Raw genomic sequence first — 20,311 nt, forward strand, 5'->3', positions numbered from 1 at the left:
ACACAATACACAATTTTAATATAAATAAGCCTATCTCCAAATATGTGTTGTGTGGCGTGTACAATATTTGCATTGATACTGTTTGTATGGATCAGTCAGCAATGACGGCAGAATATAATTATCCTGAAATCATTAAACAGGAGAAGGGGAGTGAGCGCAAGAGCAGTTTTACCACAATGCAAATTAGCAGGGTGCTTAAACTCAATGCCCCTACCTCCCCCTAACACCCGAAGTGATGAGCGTCTGCAGCAGACTGGTGGGAGAAACCTGCCCTTATAGAGTTTAGGGATCTGGAACGGATGTGAGGACGCGACCGTAAGTCACTCCACTAGTCACGCGAGTCGTGCTCGTCCTGTTCGAGCAAGGCAGCCGTGCAGAGTATGTGGCCAAGTCTGGCGACAAATACGCAACCGTGCTGTCAAAAACAAGCCCAAACCAGCGGAAATAACCTACATCACCATAAAAAACAAGCCCAAACCAGTGGAAATAACCTACATCACCATAAAAAACAAGCCCAAACCAGCGGAAATAACCTACATCACCATTAAAAACAAGCCCAAACCAGTGGAAATAACCAACCATGCCATCAAAAACAAGCACAAACCAACGGAAATAACCAACCACACCATTAAAAACAAGCCCAAACCAATGGAAATAACCAACCACGCCATCAAATAGAAGCACAAACCAGCAGAAATAACCAACATCACCATCAAAAACAAGCCCAAACCAGTGAAAATATTCAACCACACAGTCATAAACAAGGTAAAACCAGTGAAAATAACCAACCTCACCATCAAAAACAAGCCCAAACCAGCAAAAATAACCAACCACGCAGTCATAAACAAGGTAAAACCAGTGGAAATAACCAGCTGCACCATCAAAAACAAGTCCAAACCAGCGGAAATAACCAACATCACCATAAAAAACAAGCCCAAACACACGAAAATAACCAACCATGCCATCATAAACAAGCCGAAACCAGTGAAAATAACCAACTACGCTGTCAAAACGAGCCCAAAAAACTGCAACCCACAACATATTTCAAGCCATTTCAATCCATTTTTAAAAAAATAAATAAATAAAAAACCAAGCCAAAGTCGTGTATTATAGCGGACTTAGCAACTCTGATGTGGAGTCATCTCAAATCGACATCACTTATCCAGTGAAATAACATGTATGTGTATGCATTCCATCCAAGAAAAAGCAGTCAGTTAAAACATTTAAATGACTAACATCAAAAGGTTTACACAACTCTTTTCTATCGGAATGGGATACGCTGTTTCCAATTGAGGTGGTATACATGAGATATTTTTATTCTGATTGGGTTGGGATGCGAGGCTCCATGTAAAAACAGCTAGTGTCACAAAACCCTAAGCTCCTCATCCTGAGACAGAGTTCAGATGTATTGAATTATAAAATGTTAACCTCTTACATTTTTTTCTTTTTAAAGCAAAGATTTGTGTAGCAGTTTGTTTTGGGCAGAGGGTTTGGTAACAGTGACTTGGGGTACAATGCAATTTGAACAGCAATCTGGGGGTACACAGCACTGTGGACAGCAGTCTGAGGGTACTCAGCACTGTGAAAAGCAGTTTGGGGGTACACTTCACTGTGAACAGCAGTTTGGGGGTACACATCACTGTGAACAGCAGTTCTGGGGGTACACAGCACTGTGGACAGCAGTCTGGAGGTACACAGCACTGTGAACAGCAGTCTGGGGGTACACAGAATTGTGAACAGCAGTTCTGGGGGTACACAGCACTGTGGACAGCAGTCTGGAGGTACACAGCACTGTGAACAGCAGTCTGGGGGTACACAGAATTGTGAACAGCAGTTCTGTGGGTACACAGAATTGTGAACAGCAGTCTGGGGGTACACAGCACTGTGAACAGCAGTTCTGTGGGTACACAGCATAGTGAACAGCTGTTTGGGGGTACACAAAACTAATAAATAAATACTACAATAAGCTTGAAAATGATACATATACAGTGCCTTCCAAAACCATGGCAACAGTAAAGTGAAATTTGTTATTTTTGCTACACACGCAAGTAAATCAAAAGATGAATATGAGATGAATATACTATCAGCTTTTCTTTAATGGTATTACATGGATATGTGTCTTACCATTTTACAGAAACGGTTGTTTTGTGTTGGGTCCCCCCATTTTCGGCTGTGCAAAAGTAAGTTAACAGATGACTGACAGGTGTTAACTGTTGCTCAGGCATTTCCTTTTGCATGGACTGTTCACACAAAGAGCAGTGAGTGTCTAGTCTTGGTTTAGCCTTTGTTTACATCTGTGGAGACTGCATTTCGAGTCAGAAGGCATCATGAAGACCAGACAACTATGTCTGAAAAATAACTGATCTGTCAGCTAAGAGAACAGGAGAATTCAGAAGGATTGCACATAAACTGGGTATATCAAGTCCAGCAGTTTGGAAAGTCTTGACAAAGAAGGAACCCACTGGTGACCCTGAAATAAACACTGTACCGGTCAGCCAAGTAAAACAAATGCATTTTATGACAGACAAATCCAAAGAGATGTGAAGAAAAAACCCAAAACAATAGTCAGTGACATCACCAGCAATCTCAAGAGGACAGGGGTGGAAATGTCACAAGCTACCATTCGCAGAAGACTTAGCAAGCAGAATTATAGAGGTTACACTGCACCGTCTGTAGTGTAGAGGTATAAGCACTTGCCTACCACCGCAGGCAAGTGCTTCCCTTGGTTCAATCCCTGGCAGCGGTACTTCTGGCTTGGCCAGACGTTCCTACGAACACAATTGGCAAGTGTTCGCGGGAGGGAAGCCGGTGAGGGTATGAATCCTGATTCTTACATTAGCAAGGTTGGTCGAGGCGCCTGTAGGGAGGGGATCTGGGGGAGATAGTGTGAACCTCCGCATGCGTTACACTCTCCCAGTGAAACTCCTTGCTGTCAGATGCAAAGAAGCGTCTGGTGACTCCACGTATAAGAGGGGGGGGAGACATGTGGTAGTCTACACCCTCCCCAGACCAACAGAGGATAGCGCACCGACCAGGACCGTGATTCACACAGGGAATTAGTATAATGGCTAAATTGGGGAGAAAATGGCAAATGAATAAATAAAGAAACAAGCCAGAAGATTTCTGGAACAAAGAAATCTTCTTATGGACATATGAGACTAAAATAAACGTTTGGAGAAAGGAAGGAACAGCTCATGATCCAAAGCATACTACTCCATCTGTGAAATATGGAGGGGGCAGTGTCATAGCTAGAATATGTATGGTTGATTCTGGAACAGGCTCTCTCATCTTTATTGATCATGTAACAAAGGATGGTAGCAGTAAGACGAATTCAGAAGTGTACACAGATTTTGTCGAGCTATGTACAAAGAAATTCCTCCAACTTTATTGGCCGTTGCTTCATCCTACAGCAAGATAACAACCCCAAACAATTCATCAGTGGGAAAAAGCAGAAACATTTTGGACTGGCCCAAGTCAGTCACCTGACTGAAATCCAATGGAGCATGTATTTCACTTGCTGAAGAGGAGACTGAAGACAGAAACCCCCGAAACAAAGATCAACTGAAAGCAGCAGCAGTGAAGGCCTTATCAAAGAAGATACCAAACGATCAGTGATGTCAATGGGTCACAGACCTGGTGAAGTTATTGCATTTAAGGGCAACAAAATATTAGACTTCATCGCTTTGATTTACCTTTAAAGCTGCATAGCTAACTGTTTTAGAAAGATATCGGGGAACAGTCGCTTAATGGGTAGCAGTCATAGAAAGAGCTGCTGCGAAGGAAATCCAGCCCTATACCCTGCGCTCATACCCTCAAATTCTGTTCGCATCCGGTTCGGATTCGGTCCAACTTTTTGCTTTCAAAACAAAAATGGTTTATGTAACTCTATCGCCACTCTGCAGGATACTCCCAACCCAGGATCACTCTTATCACATGTATCCTTCTATTTTGATCCTCTAGCACTTACATGTTACACTTGTACCTTCATCCAGAACTTATCTCCGCCAGGCGGAGCCTGGAGGGGATCATGCGTTTGGTCGCGTGCGTGCGTGTGTGTGTGTGTGTTTGTGCGTGTGTGTTTGTGTATCTGTCCACAGGCGCAGCTAATCTCGCATACTACTGGGCCGATCAGCCTAATATCTGTTGTGCATACTGACAGCAGGCCAAGAACCTGAATTCTGGAATATTTTGCAAATCGGTCAACGGCAAGTATTTTATTTGAATTTATTTCCATCATTGTTGTCCATTGAAATAGATTGAGTGCTAACTCCTAACCGACTGCTAGGGGCCGCAAGTGATCAACAGCTGCTTCCATTTGGAATGCCTGGCGGAGATCTGCACTCTACTGAGTGCACTCTTCTAGTATTGCAGTTGTATTGTAATCTTGATGTTGTAGGTCTATCATATCTTGTCATCATGTCTCATTCTAGTTTGACTTGTCATAACTTTCTGACATAACCTATGCTTAATGTGTGAAGTGGACTTGATGTTCATGGCTATGGGTAACTGCTACATAATTAGTATTGTACCTTATCGGACCTGTGATTTACAGTTGTCCAATGACTTTCGGTATGCACTTAGTGTACGTCGCTTTGGATAAAAGCGTCTGCCAAATAGATGCAATGTAATGTTATAACATGAACCAATCAAAGAGTTAGGCTTGTTCACATCGTGAACCAATCAACAATGAGAATGAACTTGCACGTTCACATAACAGTACACACAGCTAAAGCATAGCAAATATTGAGATAAAAAGAGTTACACCTTTTGTAGTTTTACCAGCTATGTAATGAAAAAAAAAGAAAATAAAACTGGATAGAGCTCACTCTAAAACTAGCGTAAACGTAGGAGCACAGTCCAGAAGGTGATGAGAGCTCAGGGAGTGGGTGGAGTCAAAGATGGACGTGGAGCTCGCATTGTTTGTGCTGGACAGGTAGGACTAAATTTCAGCACTAATTCAACTGGACTTACTGCTTGCCAGCCAATTACGTAAGTTACCTTCACTGAATTTAGCCACCAAAGTAGCATGTACCTATTATTAATGTGACTTAATTCAGCGGCTAGTTCTTGGAAGAATTAAATATTTGGTAATGTTATCTGTGTGGTACATGAAGTTAGGTAGATTACCTATGCTAGCTAGGTAAGCTAACGTTACCTACTGGATAGATCACATTAGCTAGAACCGGCAAGATATTCACAGTGAGCTCAATGATTTTTGGGACAAGGGCGTATTTTTCCTTGATTTAGCTTTGTACCCCAGATTTACATTTGTAATCAAACAATTCACACATGGTTAAAGTGCACATTCTCAGTATTTATGTAGGGTATTTTATACATCATTTATGGGTTTCACCATGTAGAAATGAGAGCATTTTTATAAATAGTCCCCCCTTTTCAGGGCACCATAAATTGTGAAATACAGAGCCAAATCAAGGAAAAAAATGTTCTTTGTCCAAAATAGCATGGAGCTCACTGTATGTATGTGTATATATATATATATATATATATATATATATATATATATATATATATATATATAAAGGGTAACATAATGCTGTTATACGTAGCCCACCAAACACCCACCCCCCAATCCCCCGTATTCACCATCACTAAACCCACCCCGACCCCCAAGAGAACAGCCTGTAATCCTACTAATCTCCAATTATAAGAGGACTTAACAAGCCAGCATGCTGATAGCCAGCAATGTGTGCTCAGTCCCAGCATGCTTAGGACCACTATTCCAGCATGTTTAGGGCCTGTATCCCAGCATGATTAGAGCCTATATCCCAGCATTCTTAGGGCCTGTATCCTAGCATGATTAGGGCCTGTATCCCAGCATGATTAGGGCCGGTATCCCAGCATGATTAGGGCCGGTATCCCAGCATTCTTAGGGCCTCTATTCCAGCATGCTTAGGGCCGGTATCCCAGCATGCTTAGGGCCGGTATCCCAGCATGATTAGGACCACTATCCCAGCATGCTTAGGGCCGGTATCCCAGCATGATTAGGGCCGGTATCCCAGCATGATTAGGGCCGGTATCCCAGAATTCTTAGGGCCTCTATCCCAGCATTCTAAGAGCCGGTATCACACACATGTTCCTTTCCTTCAACTGATCCACTGCCTGGAGTGAGAGCACCGATTCCCATGACACAGTGGGGTGCTCTTGTGAAGACCGGAAAGGAACTTGGGACCAATCAGACATCTTTTATCTGGCACCCCAAAAAGTCGACATTCACACGTCAATATCAGTAATAATAACTGTTTAAGCTTTGCTAAAACCAGTCAAAATGAAGGGACATTGTGACCTAGTTTACATGTCTATGAAGAGCACCTGTCTCTGTCTCTCTAAAGATGGTCTTCCATCAGACCAGGGAGAAACAATGAGAACCGCCTTTGCTGATTTTAAATCACCCTGAGCTTTGCACGTCTGCAGGCAAGACCGCTGCAATCCAAGGTCCTCTCTCCCTGGAAGGACATGACCACGTGAGTACAAAAGAAACTTCACTGAATCTGTAGAAACATTTGAACCAAGTTTGCCAGTTTGCAACTAGATTGGTGTGACATGCTCAAATTTCATACCATTTATGTAGCCTTTTCCCCATGTAAGAAAAGGCTAAAAAAACAACTGAGTAAAACAAGACTTGAAAAAGCCCTCTGTCCCTACTGACAGACTTAAATAGGCTGAGCCATCAATTGCACCTGGTTTCAATTACACATTAAATGCAATTCAACAATTAAATTAAATCAATTTAACAATAATTACAAACAATTAAACAATTAACAGCCGAGTGAAGGGCCACTCCTTCACACCCCGAAACAATGGTATCAAGTGACCTGAGCTGGTATTATCACTTCTCCTAACAATGGGGAATCATGGTCTTGTGCAAGTAAAAGACATTGGGCCTCATTCTCAAAACCTTTCTTAAAGGGGAATTCCACAATGTCCTCCTGATTAAAATGAGCTCTCAGCCGGCTTTCTACCTGTAGTGAGAGCAGAGATACAGCTACTGCTGCACATGCTCCAGGTACCACAGGCTTTACTAAAGACTACAATGGGCGGGTACTTGCAGTTCATGGGGGGGGGGGGGCGTGTCAAACAACACCAGTCACAGGTTGCAATCCCGGCTGAATACAAATGGAGGGACTGGGCTTTACTACTTGGCCTGGAAGCCTTTCTTTAAGAGAGACAAACTTTACTCGCTAGCGAGCTAGCCACAAAAGAAAGTCTAGGTTTATGGTGTTCAGTTCAGGTTAAGGTCCTGCTTAAGATTTACTGAAAATAAAATGCTGATTCGCTGTAGGGTTTAACGTAACTACAATTTAAACAGCATATTCAGCTGACCCATAACAAGCTATTTATTGTTTGTCATAGCAAGTTCGCCAAGAACACACAGTTGTATAGAATAGCACTGGTGAGAGACAATGGGGGAAATGAGACAAAGGTATCAATGGTCATGGTTTTGTTCTTAAGAAAAATTCAGACAAAAAAATCAACATGTGATTCATGAAACGTGCTGACCTTTGATTTTGTGCATATCCGAGGTGAGTCAGATGATGACCTTAGCAATTCCATAAAAGGCCTTCCAGCTTCAGGGTCGTGTGCAAACATCAGCCACCTATCCCTCACCACAAACGCATCTGTGCAATCCCTAAAGATGCGCTCCCCCACCAACGCACGATTAGCCAAGGAATCCAAAAGCAGCACATTGTCAAGGTCTGGGTTTGACTGTGTGCTTGTGGGTCTTTTATTGTCTTCATTAATCATAAGAAGTCACTTATTTCAATAAACATAAAAAATTAATTACATGCTTTCCCAAGAAGTTTATTATCACAGACTAAAACGTATTTGAAAACTAGGTGTGAAAAAATACTATTGTACCAAAATAACACACAAACAAGAGTTTTTGTTGATGATGAAGATGAAAACTAAACTGAAATCAAAATTGAAAACTAAACTAAAATACAACCTATAGCAATTGCCTATTTAGGCCTATAATTGCACCGATAAACATTTTGTTATTTGAGGTCCGTTACTACTTAAATTCACTTTGTAAAGCTTCTTCTGCATAATATGCCTTTATGCTTGTTTCCAACCACATGCAGATTTTCATCATACCAAAAAACAAATTCAGATAAGAAAAAATTCTGAATGAATGCCGAAATGTATGAATGCCCAGACGTGGAAGCTCCAACTACCCTATACTCTCCAACAGACCCTGAATGGTCTTGATATCTGGGTAGAGGAGCACAAAATGAAACTCAACCCAAAGAAATGTAAAGTTTTACATGTCACCCACATGAGGCATCCACCCGCCCTGCCGACTCTCTCCATTGACCAGAACATCCTGGAAGTCTGTGACACTGTCAAGGTCCTGGGGGTCACCATCCAGAGTAATTTGCATTGGGACAGTCAGGTGGACCACATGCTGACCTCAGCGAACAGGAAGCTTTTTGCTCTGCATCGCCTGAAGAAATTTGGTGTCCGAGACCCAGAACTGGTTTCCACCTACACAGGCCCGGTGCTGGAGTATGCAGTCCCCGTCTGGCACAGTTCCCTGACTACAGACCAGGCTAAAAGGCTGGAAAGCACACAGAAACGAGCTTGTAAAATCATACTCAGGGTACCCAGAGGCTTTCTGCACTCTGGGATTGTGCACTCTATCAGAGAGACGCACTCAACTGTGTCTTGGCTTTGCCAGAAAGCTGCTAAAGTCCAACTTCAGTGACTGGCTACCCCCCCCTCAGGGAGGAGCTCACTAGTCGTCAGACAAGGAACTCAAACAAACTGGCCATCCCAAGATGTCGAACTGAGAGATACAGGAGATCACCAATCCCCTATATGTGCAGACTCCTAAATGACAGCAAATTTTAAATTTGGGATACGAGATTAGATCTCAGCTTAGATAATTGCAACATTTAAAATTTTTAGTCTACTTAGTATTGATGTTTTATTGTAACAGCAAAATAATTCAGTGTTTTTAATGACAACTGTCTTTATGAACCTGTAATAATGCTGAAAGGTCAATAAAAATAAAAATAAATAAAAAAATGTATGTGGGAACATTCTTCGTGACGCTTCACGATCAAACCTGCTCATGAGCATGTTTTGTGAATGAGGCCCATTAATTGTATATTTTCTGCAAAATCATTTAAAAAAATGCAGCTATTCTACAGGTTTTACATGGTTTTGTTTTCATGAAACATTAAATAATGGGTGGTAATTTCATTAACTTCTCCTTACTAAGTTGTCAGACCCATTGGACATACTGCCCATACCATTATACAATAGCACCAGCCTATACCATTATACAATCCTGCCAGCCTACACCATTATACAATACTGCCAGCCTGTACCATTATACAATACTGCCAGCCTATACCATTATACAATACTGCCAGCCTACATCATTATACAATACCACCAGCTCATACCATTAGACAATACCGCCGGCCTATACCATTATACAATACTGCCAGCCTATACCATTACACAATACCACCAGATCATACCATTAGACAATACCGCCAGCCCATAATTCTGTCAGCCTGTACCCTTATACAATACGTCAGCCCATTCCATTATACAATACCACCAGCCTATACCATTATACAATACTGCCAGCCCATACCATTATACAATACCACCAGCCCATAATACCACAAGCCTATGCCATTACACAATATCACCAGCCCATAATACCACAAGCCTATACTAGTACACAATACCACCAGCCTATACCATTATACAATACCACCAGCCCATACCATAATACAGTACCACCAGGCCATAATACCACAAGTCTATACCATTACACAATACCACTAGCCTATACCATTATACAATACCACCAGCCTATACCATTATATAATACTGCCAGCCCATTCCATTACACAATACCACCAGCCTATACCATTATACAATACCACCAGCCCATAATAACACAAGCCTATACCATTACATAATACCACCAGCCCATACCATTATACAATACCACCAGAGAAATATAGGGAATTCATGGTTTGATGTCCTGCAGTGTTACACGTTCACTGGTTTGTGGCCATGTTGCATACAGCCATAATGTAAACGTAAAATAGGACGACATTTAAATACCTAGCAAACTAAAATAGAAAAATATTAAATACTTAGGATTCTATAATAAACATTTAAGTATGTAAGAATGAATGGTATTGTAATTATAAGTTGATGCAGCACTCCATAAAAATATGGTTTTGCATAATTGGTATACCATCAAAAATGGCCTGGGATGTTGTGAAACCATTTCCTCTGGATTTGAACTGATTGTGTTCCATTTGACAAGCTGAGCAAGACTGTGCCTGGATCCATTATGTTTGGCACAAATTAAGTTTCCATACAATGCAGGAAATGCACTTGCTGGCATATTATGCGCTAATATCGCTGCTCTGACTCAGTGCTAATTGATTTCATTGGGAAGGGAAGGTGGTTTCACCAAAAAACAAAACAAAAAAATCTTTTGTATTGTTGCAAGCGAATTTATAGATAATACACTGACTTGTTTCATAGTATTGTATATTATAGCCAAATCAAGTTTTCATGTATTCATGTTTAAAAAAAAATCTAATATCAATAAAAATGATCACAAAAAAAAATGAATCTCATCTCATTAACGGGTTGTGTCTTAGTCCTGTTCTCCAGTGTTCTGTAATGTCCTTGTTGTGTCTTAGTCCTGTTCTCCAGTGTTCTGTAATGTCCTTGTTGTGTCTTAGTCCTGTTCTCCAGTGTTCTGTAATGTCCTTGTTGTGTCTTAGTCCTGTTCTCCAATGTTCTGTAATGTCCTTGTTGTGTCTTAGTCCTGTTCTCCAGTGTTCTGTAATGTCCTTATTGTGTCTTAGTCCTGTTCTCCAGTGTTCTGTAATGTCCTTGTTGTGTCTTAGTCCTGTTCTCCAGTGTTCTGTAATGTCCTTGTTGTGTCTTAGTCCTGTTCTCCAGTGTTCTGTAATGTCCTGGTTGTGTCTTAGCGCTGTTCTCCAGTGTTCTGTAATGTCCTGGTTGTGTCTTAGCACTGTTCTCCAGTACTGTGTAATGTCCTGATTGTGTGTTAGCGCTGTTCTCTAGTGTTCTGTAATGTCCTGGTTGTCCAGGGTTAGGGTTAGGGTTAGAGACATGTACTCATCACATATGGCAGCCCTGCACAATTTCAGAATGAAGCCTGGCATGAACATTAGTGCAAGTTGGACCAGAAAAGACACGACATCCTGTCAGAGGATGGCTGAGAACAATCAGAAGATTCCGGTCGGATGATAGGCAAGCAAATTAAAGTCCGTAAATAGATTCAAATAATAACCCACCCAACCCCCCCCTAACATGCTTACAATGCTAAAGGTATCTCTCTAACCCCACCCAAAGAACACCAACGGAGGCAGAGCAGGCCCACACAAAGCACACATTATTGTCTGTGAAATAGCGGACGGTGTACTTTCCTCCACCTATGCGGTCTCAGGGAGCCTGCTTCCGTAAAAACACTGCTAATCCCAGATTGCTCTGCACGGCTCCTCTGTTCACAAGGAGATAGCTTTCTCATCCCTTTTAATCCCCTAAAAGTGTGGATAATTCAATTTCACTCAATTCAAACCTGTACCAGACTTGGGGCACCACTCCATCCTACCCTAATGTACTGCATGAACTGCCAATCATTTTATTTATTTATTTATTTAATTTCCATGACACTTGAAGAAAATAACATTTTTGTAACAATTTTACATTTTTCCTCAAGTCCATCAAGTCTTGTTCATACTTCAAACTACAATTAGTAGGAGTGTAATGATAGATTCTTATTTAATCCTCCAGTGGTCCTCAGGGTCAGAAATGACCTCATCCTCAGTTTGACAGCAGTGTAAAACCCCAAATATTTTTTTTCCTGCTTGGAATTTGATGGCTTTTCCTTGACTGACCCTAACATTAGAACAAGTTAAACATTGCCCTTTTTCTTTTCTTTTTATTTATAAAAGTGGTACAATCAGGGTACAAGGATTGTCTTTTTTTAACCCTGCAGTTATGAAATCATAACATAATCAAGTCATAATCAAGGTTCCACACATCTGTTACAGCAAAAAAAAAAAAAACAATTATGATGTTGGTGTTTTAGTAAAACGACTGTCTTGGGCTGAAACAGAGTCTCTCAAGACTGTGAAGTCGGAAAACAGTTAGTCACCGATTTACTGATGAGTGACGGGTCATTTCCAGTGTGTCCCACACATTGATTTTATTTTGGCGGCCCGCCAAAATAGATTTGCCCCCACCCAAAAATATTTTTTTGTATTTAACGTAGACTCGTGGTATTCCAAACACAAAGTTTGTGGTGTTTGTAACAACATGAATTAATATGGTATTCCGAACACAGGGAAGTAGTGGGGTTTTTTGTGTGTGTGCTTTTCGCAATAATTATTGGTCCAATTCACATCAATCAAAGTGTTTTAGCATCTCTGAGAGCCAATGAACAACCACAGTCACAGTCAACCTCATTCATCAGGAGAAACCCCGCCACCGTGAGTTAGGGCAGGGCGATACATTGCATATTCAATTAATATTCAATATCATTTTGTCGGGGATATACAATTAAGCTAGAATATTGAGCTTGCGTATTTTGCGCATTTTGTGTGAGGCCAAATTAGTTTCTTGATGACACGGCCAGTGGACTGCATAACCACACAGCAAGCAGTAGATGCAGGGGAGAGTTTTGGGTTGTTGTTCATTTACTCAGAAAATACCTAGCCTAGCACTCTGAAATTTTACTTCTAACAGCTTTGATGTCAGTGGCCATTACCCGTTTCAATGACGTCCATAACTTAATAAAGATACCAAACTAAAAGCAGGCCGATGACATTCATACAACCTAGTCGGTATCATTGTAACAGAGGTGGAAAAATGGTGACAGTAAAGTAAAATGGCCGATAATTCAGGAAGGTTTTTTTTTTCTGCACACACTAATGTTAATCAAGCTAACACATTTCCAATGGTAACATAAGACCAGCCACATCCTCAGATTATGAAGCATTATGAAGGCTTTATTCCAGAAAAAAAGATAAATATAAATAATGTGCATAAATATTAACTTTGTAACTTACTGTGAAGTGAGTTGTGGTAACATTCAAATTGATGAGGAAAGCTGTTTTTGTTTGTTTCTTGACATCCAGGTAAGCTTTTACAAAGAAAATGCAATACAGACCAATCTGGTGTGAGCTTATTATAAATGCCTGTGCCCAGGTGGCTGTTTCTTTTCTGTTAACCGCTTGGAGCATCCAGAAGATGAGGCTATGTGAATGCAGCGAGCAAACTGAACACATTTAGCATTAAACATTGTACTAATTAAAAAAGTTGCACATGCTGATGAGTACAATTAATTTCTTTAACAAATATTAAACACCATATAAAATTCCCTAAGGTCTCCCCAAAAGGACACTAAATCTAGACGGGATTCAACACCATCTAAAGTCCCTAATCTCCTAATATGAAGCGCTCTCTCCATGACCTCCCTGGGTACCAACCCTCTCCTCTTCTCTTTAGATGGCATTCTGTAAACATATAACAGCAAAAAAGCACATGGTTTGCTATAGCAACTCCATGGCGGCACAATTGTAACAGCTGTTACAATGATACAGACGGGGACAACACTGTTTGGTCACCTAACAAGCAACACCCACTAAAATTGACTCAGGAAACAATACTAACTGGACAGATGGCTTTTCAAAATGATTTATGATTTGATTTACTGTAAGTAAAAATAATGCCTTATATCCCTCAAAAACAGTTAAAAAAATAAAATTAATTTCCCACGAAGGTTGTCTGTGCTGAACTGAGCGTGTACGAAACTGATACGCTACTGCAGCAGCAGAGTACAAAGAGTTATTGCCCGTGTTACGTTTACGATGCGTTACATCTGTACCAACTCTCCCCTGTCTGTTTGGCAGACGTGAAGGACGGGAGCAATGAGCTAGCTGGGATAACATCAGAAGAGGAGAGTATGAGCTGCCCGTCCCCCCTCCCGCTAATTTGGGCTCCTTTTTCTGATAAGTCGCTGTTAAACTTAAATAATCGGTAGCATTTCAGCTTGTTTTAGTTTGTGGGCTTTTCATTGTTTGACGATTTGGGATTGAATTAAAGGTACACTAAGCAAAAAGCTGCGAGCCGTTGTGTTTTCAAAAATAGCCTACTCTCTCCCTCCCCTCCCCTCCCCTCCCCGTGCCAAAGAGCTCTGTCACTTGTTCAAATGTGCCAATAGTGCAAGCACCCCCCCTACTCACCCCCCCCCCCCCCCCCCAAACACCGCCAACACACAGAGTCAGCCACCACAAATGAATTCTCAGCCTGTGGGAAACACTGTGTTTCTATATGAAAAATATTGATCTAGGGTTCAAAATTCAATAAGGAGCCTTTATAACAGGGAGCCTAGTGAGGGTGGGGCATTTTTGACTCCGTAGACATCGGGCGCATGCATAACATGACGAATACAAGGGGGTTAAGATGCCATTATATTCAAAAGGATGATAATACAGAATCTAAGCAGCTCCGTTCTTGTAATCCAGTACAGTGAAGAGTATATTTTTAATACATGTTCCTAACCTTCTTTCTAGAAGTAATTACGTCTCCGGTTGGGTAGTCAAGAGAATCAATCCAAGAACCACTGGCTTAAACTTGAAAAGGTGTAATGAATATATAAGAGCGGTTTACATTTCAAGGTGTTTTATCCCTGTTTTTTTTTATTTTTTTTTTTACCCAAAACCGGTTTGTCCAAGTACACTGACTGCTGTGGCACAGGCAAGTAGATAGGAGATGTAAAAGAAAAAAAAAACCCAATTCCACTGTCCCATGTTGTGACCTTCTCTGCCACTTAGTATTTGAATAAATATATTAGCGAACAAGCTAAAATGGTGGTGATCTGAACACCATATTTCCCGTCATCAGAGTTCCTGTGTGCAAAATTCAGTGCTTGCAAAATTCGGTTTTACGCCGAAATTCACGCGAGCAGAAGATCCGAACGCCACGTGCCGCTTCTCCCGCGCAAAGTCACCCACGAGGGCCGAGACCACGCCGCACCGGCGGCAGGGTGAGAGAGAGAGAGAGAGAGAGAGAGAGAGAGAGAGAGAGAGAGAGAGAGAGAGAGAGAGAGAGAGAGAGAGGGAGAGAGAGAGAGAGAAAGAGAGAGAGAGAGAGAGAGAGAGAGAGAGAGAGAGAGAGACCGACCACGTGAGGCACTGTGAGTACGTCGACCGCTTCCACAGGGAGCAGGGAGACCCATCAGGGCTGCCATCGAGCCGTCACTGCTGTCGCGCTTCTGAGAAAGGCAGCGGTACGGAGGCCTCCTCACCCTGTGTGCTGCCAGTGCTGTCATTTCCCAGAAACGCAGTTCCTCGGTGCGTGCTGTGCCTTCATACCGCAATCAGATTCGCTGTCCGTGAGCCTCCAGCTCCAGCCTTCAAGCGAGAGCGGGTGTTACCCACGAGTCCACATTCTGTAATGTCTTCCTCTGCAGTGTCCCACAGATCCAACAACCTAACCTCAGCTGTTCAGCCTGACAGTGTGCTGTACGGCCCAAACCATATTCCATCATGGGTTGCCAAAATTCAGTGAAACTCCACTCAAGCTGTTCAGCCTAACAGTGTGCTGTATGACCCAAACCATATTCCATCATGGGTTGCCAATATTCAGTGAAACTCCATTCAAGCTGTTCAGCCTAACAGTGTTCTGTATGGCCCAAGCCATATTCCATCATGGGTTGCCAATATTCAGCGAAACTCCATTCAAGCTGTTCAGCCTAACAGTGTGCTGTATGGCCCAAACCATATTCCATCATGGGTTGCCAATATTCAGCGAAACTCCACTCAAGCTGTTCAGCCTAACAGTGTGCTGTATGGCGCAAACCATATTCCATCATGGGTTGCCAATATTCAGTGTAACTCCACTCAAGCTGTTCAGCCTAACAGTGTGCTGTATGACCCAAACCATATTCCATCATGGGTTGCCAATATTCAATGAAACTCCATTCAAGCTGTTCAGGCTAGCAGTGTGCTGTATGGCCCAAACCATATTCCATCATGGATTGCCAATTTTCAGTGAAACTCCACTCAAGCTGTTCAGGCTAACAGTGTACTGTATGGCCCAAACCATATTCCATCATGGGTTGCCAATATTCAGTGAAACTTCACTCAAGCTGTTCAGCCTAACAGTGTGCTGTATGACCCAAACCATATTCCATCATGGGTTGCCAATATTCAGCGAAACTCCACTCAAGCTGTTCAGCCTAACGGTGTGCTGTATGGCTCAAACCAATGTTCAGGGTGTGTCCAAAAGAGACTCCACTCACCAGGGCATGCTGGACAGCTCATCCCCAAGAGAAATTTGGGTCATTTTTCTGCCTCTTCAGCTCAGACAGGAACCACCAGAGACCCACACTAATCCACAGGGATTCATAGAAACAGCCAGCAGGGTAGCTACTGTTCCAAACGAGTTTTATTGTAACAATTGACTTGGCAATCTATTGTTCTCACACTGCAATTGCATGTCTTGATTGGAATGTAAACTGAATAGAAATGTATGTGCACGTGTTTGTGTCTGTATATGTGGGCGAGCCTGTGTTTTTAGGCTATGTACGACTAACCTAAATATAGATTGATTTATAGTCAGACAGAGATAGATAGATAGATAGATAATGATAAAATGGCATACAGAATGTTCAGATTTTTAAACAGTCAATTAACAGTGAACAAATGCCTAAAATAAAAATAACCCTTAAATGTGGTAGCAAGGCAGCACGAGGGAGTCATTCGCTCACTTTATAGGTCATCGTCCGTTTCTACTTTCCCATTCCCATATATTACAGTTCACCTGCTGGAGGACCGCGGCTCTTACACGTGCCGAGATGGATTCTCTTTTTCCCTCGGTTGCCACTTTTGGTTAGCAAAAACCAGAGGGTTTCGCACTGCCGCAGAGCCACGCGCACACGCGCACATATTTAATCATCTTAAAAGCCATAAATCTCGAGGAGCACCTCGAGCTGCGAATGTAGCGAGTGGAGCCGGTCGCATATCTGCAGCACGCGCTTTTAAAACTGATTCGAACACAGGCAGTCTATTACAGTAATACAGTGGATAAGATTGCACATGTAAATATGAATTTTCAGACCAGCGTCCCAGGGTGAATGCCGTGAATTAGCGTACGTTAACCAACACATATTTAGTACAGTATCGCTGTATAAAGCATGCGTCATAGAAGGAGCACAAAATTAAATGGACCTCAGACATGGTGTTCTGTACGGACAGAATATCACGTGCAATAATGATTTCTACAACATTACATGTTAATCACATTTTAATAGTTCACACTATACCAAACGCAATGACTCAATATGACGCACTAATAAAGGAGCAGATTGCGCAGTAACCAGTCTTGCTTAGTTATCAGCTCTCATTAATTGGGGTTGGTGACCTGAAGCCTGGTAGGAGAGCTGTTAAGAGCTTTCCGTTTCCCACTAACGCCTGCGTCTGCAATGTGCAGTCCTTTCCCAGCTGAGGTTGTGTGTGTGTGTGTATGTATATATATATATATATATATATATATATATATATATATATATATATATATATATATATATATTCATTCTGCCACAGCTGAAATGCAGCCCACTTCGTAATCTGCCTATGTGACAGAGACCAGCGTCGGTGGCTTCTGTGGGCAGAAGGGAACAGGGCTGATACCAATAATAAATAAATAAAAACTGCTCACTCACTCAGACACACACTCTCTCTCTCTCTCTCTCTCACACACACACACACACACACACTATGAAGCCGACCTCGTATGCAATGGGTTAAATACACACGTATGCACAAATATAAACAGAAGCACACACATACACGTACGCACGCATGAATATTTCTTTATGCTGTTAAATGCACATTATGCGCGTTCATCTCGTATTCTAGGTATAAAGTCTTGCCAAAATGCCAATAATTGGCCTCCTTTATTTCTGTACAGTGCCGTCAAGGAAGCGCAAAATCCTCTAGTATCTAAAAGCTGCATTGCTGTAAGCGGGAGCGTCACAACTAGCAACATGTCAAGTCGCCAAGACTGTGTGTGTGTGTGCTGCGTGCGTGCGTACGTGTGTGTCTGTGTTTGCGCGGGCGCGTGATTCTCGCCTACACATTTTTCCCGTTTCAGGACATCAGACCAACGAATGAGCCAACGGATAATTATGCACAGCCACGCTCGGAAAAGTTGCCCAGCTTCCAACGTTAACCCTGATTAGCATTCCTATCCTAATCGACGGTTCCTCTCCGTTCCCTTTTGCAAATTATCCAGAGAAACGAGGACTAAAAGCTTTATACGGTAATATTGCCCGCTTGAACTTAGCTAGGGCTCTTTCAGAAACACAAAACACTAATATTTCTTTCAGTAACTGAATTCAACATCAGTTAGTCAGTAACGTATTTCTTTATGATTATTTCATTGAATGACTAGCTTCACAGCTGTACTGTTAAGATGAAAAAACACACCGAGTCATTATGTAGTGCTAACGATATAGGAGGTGCACCTGGCGCTGCTATAATACAGTAATTGTAATAATACGGATAAAACACACAAACGTAATCCGAAAGTCAAACAGCGGGCTGCAACTAACGGATCACTGCAACAACAAGTTGGGTCGCCTTTTGCATTTTTACAACACATACAGCACCTCATTCATCCAGGCATCAACTCAGCACAAACTGTATTGGCATGCCATGCCTTGTTTTTGTGTAACAGAAAATTCCGCGTATGCCTAAATTGCTCTCCACAGCAGGAGATACTTCATATTTGCGCACGGGCACCCCGCACATACACACGCGACCGCGCGCGCATACATTTACAAGATATACATAACATACCCATATCCGCGTACTTGTCCGTGTCCTGTCCACAGGTTTAGAGCATTCTAGCGCATGCCTCCCGAGCCCGCATGACTCGCGCTCCTCTCTGACGGTTCCGTTCTAATCCACGAGCCGACCACCTCGCGCAGCCGCGGACTCCAAGCGCACCTGCCCGCCGCTGAGTTCGGGGGCGAAGGCGAGTCTCGCAACCACGTATCTTTTGGTCAATCCCGCAGCCCAGCCGTGGATCATGCCTCACTTGTCCAATAAAACCTGGAAATAAGCCCAGAGTTTTCACGAAGATCCACTCGCATACTTTCCGAGGGCAAAGGTTTAGTGTAATGCCTACAATTAGAATGAGTTGAAACGTTGAAAAATCTCAAGAATTTCCCAAACCAGTTAATTTTAATCCAGAATAACAATCACAATAAAGTTTGGAGAACATACACGCAACGTTCTCTTTGCATTCCAGCCATCCATCATGTCATATTGCGTAGGCGTTGTTTTTTTTCTTTCTTTTTTTTCCCCTCTCGGCAGATTTTAAGAGAGAATACCACCAAATACCGAAAACTCCTCAGCAAAAACGCGTTCCAAATGTTTGACAGGAGATTACAGTATCTTGACTACCAGTTTACATTCCACAGTTAGCGGAAGCTGAACTGATCCGACGGATCTAAAATGTATGTCGGTTGAACAGTCGAGTGAAAATAGCCGGTGGGGGGAAAATGCGGTTTCCTTTCTTCCTAGTTCTCTCCCTCCGTCTCGCAGTTCCAAATAGCACAGAAGTGCACCAGTCGGTCGAGTCCTTCTCGGCAACTTCGCCAAGGGAAACCTGCACGCCCTCTTCTGGAGGTAAACGGACCCTCACTACAAAGACGACGGACCTTTCTTGTCACTGCACACTTTTGCGTGGAGCTGTCATGTTCTACAGTACCGGCAAATCTGTTATGTTCTCGTGAAAACGTCGTAAATAAATAAAAATACTATCGTAAAGGGACTGCTTGCGTGTTTGTGTGTGTGTGCGCTCACACCTTCTAGGCTATGTAAGACTTAAAAAGGTTGTTACATCGCTGGCTAAAATTCAGCGCTTTTTCAGCGTTGCCAAGAAACATGACGAAATGACCCTTATTTTTACATCTGTGCGTTCACTGTGCCATCCGCACCTTGCTATTCACCTTACCCAGCACTCACAGAGAATTACCGGGGGCTATCACATGAAACGCTCCCACAGCGACCCAGACTACCCATTGCAATTAGCGTCTAATACCTGCGCATTAGCGGATGCGGAGGTCGCAGGCGAATCGACAGCACATGAAAGCATCGTTTTAGCGATAATCATACCACTTCACAATTGTGCAGTGCTTACATGTATACCCAAAGTTAGTATAATGGCGTGGCCCAGCGCACAGCTGGTTCTCTGGAGATATAGA

The 20,311-nt window shown here is 42.4% G+C and overlaps 1 protein-coding gene across 2 annotated transcripts in view; it reads right to left on the minus strand.

Annotated features, from left to right (window-relative positions):
• The window catches only part of LOC118212143 (leucine-rich repeat transmembrane neuronal protein 4-like), a 122,568-nt gene extending 102,678 nt beyond the window's left edge, over positions 1 to 19,890 (minus strand). The window contains exon 1 of one of the 2 annotated variants that reach the window (XM_035389773.1): positions 18,900 to 19,889. In XM_035389773.1, coding sequence (XP_035245664.1) covers positions 18,900 to 18,903 — 4 coding nt within the window. In that variant the 5' untranslated portion in view covers positions 18,904 to 19,889. Of the gene's footprint in view, positions 1 to 18,899 lie in introns of both variants that reach the window. The other variant, XM_035389774.1, reaches the window with a different exon arrangement.
• Positions 19,891 to 20,311: the final 421 nt, after the last annotated feature.

Source organism: Anguilla anguilla, chromosome 14, assembly GCF_013347855.1.
Source record: "Anguilla anguilla isolate fAngAng1 chromosome 14, fAngAng1.pri, whole genome shotgun sequence".
Classification (NCBI taxonomy): Eukaryota; Metazoa; Chordata; class Actinopteri; order Anguilliformes; family Anguillidae; genus Anguilla; species Anguilla anguilla.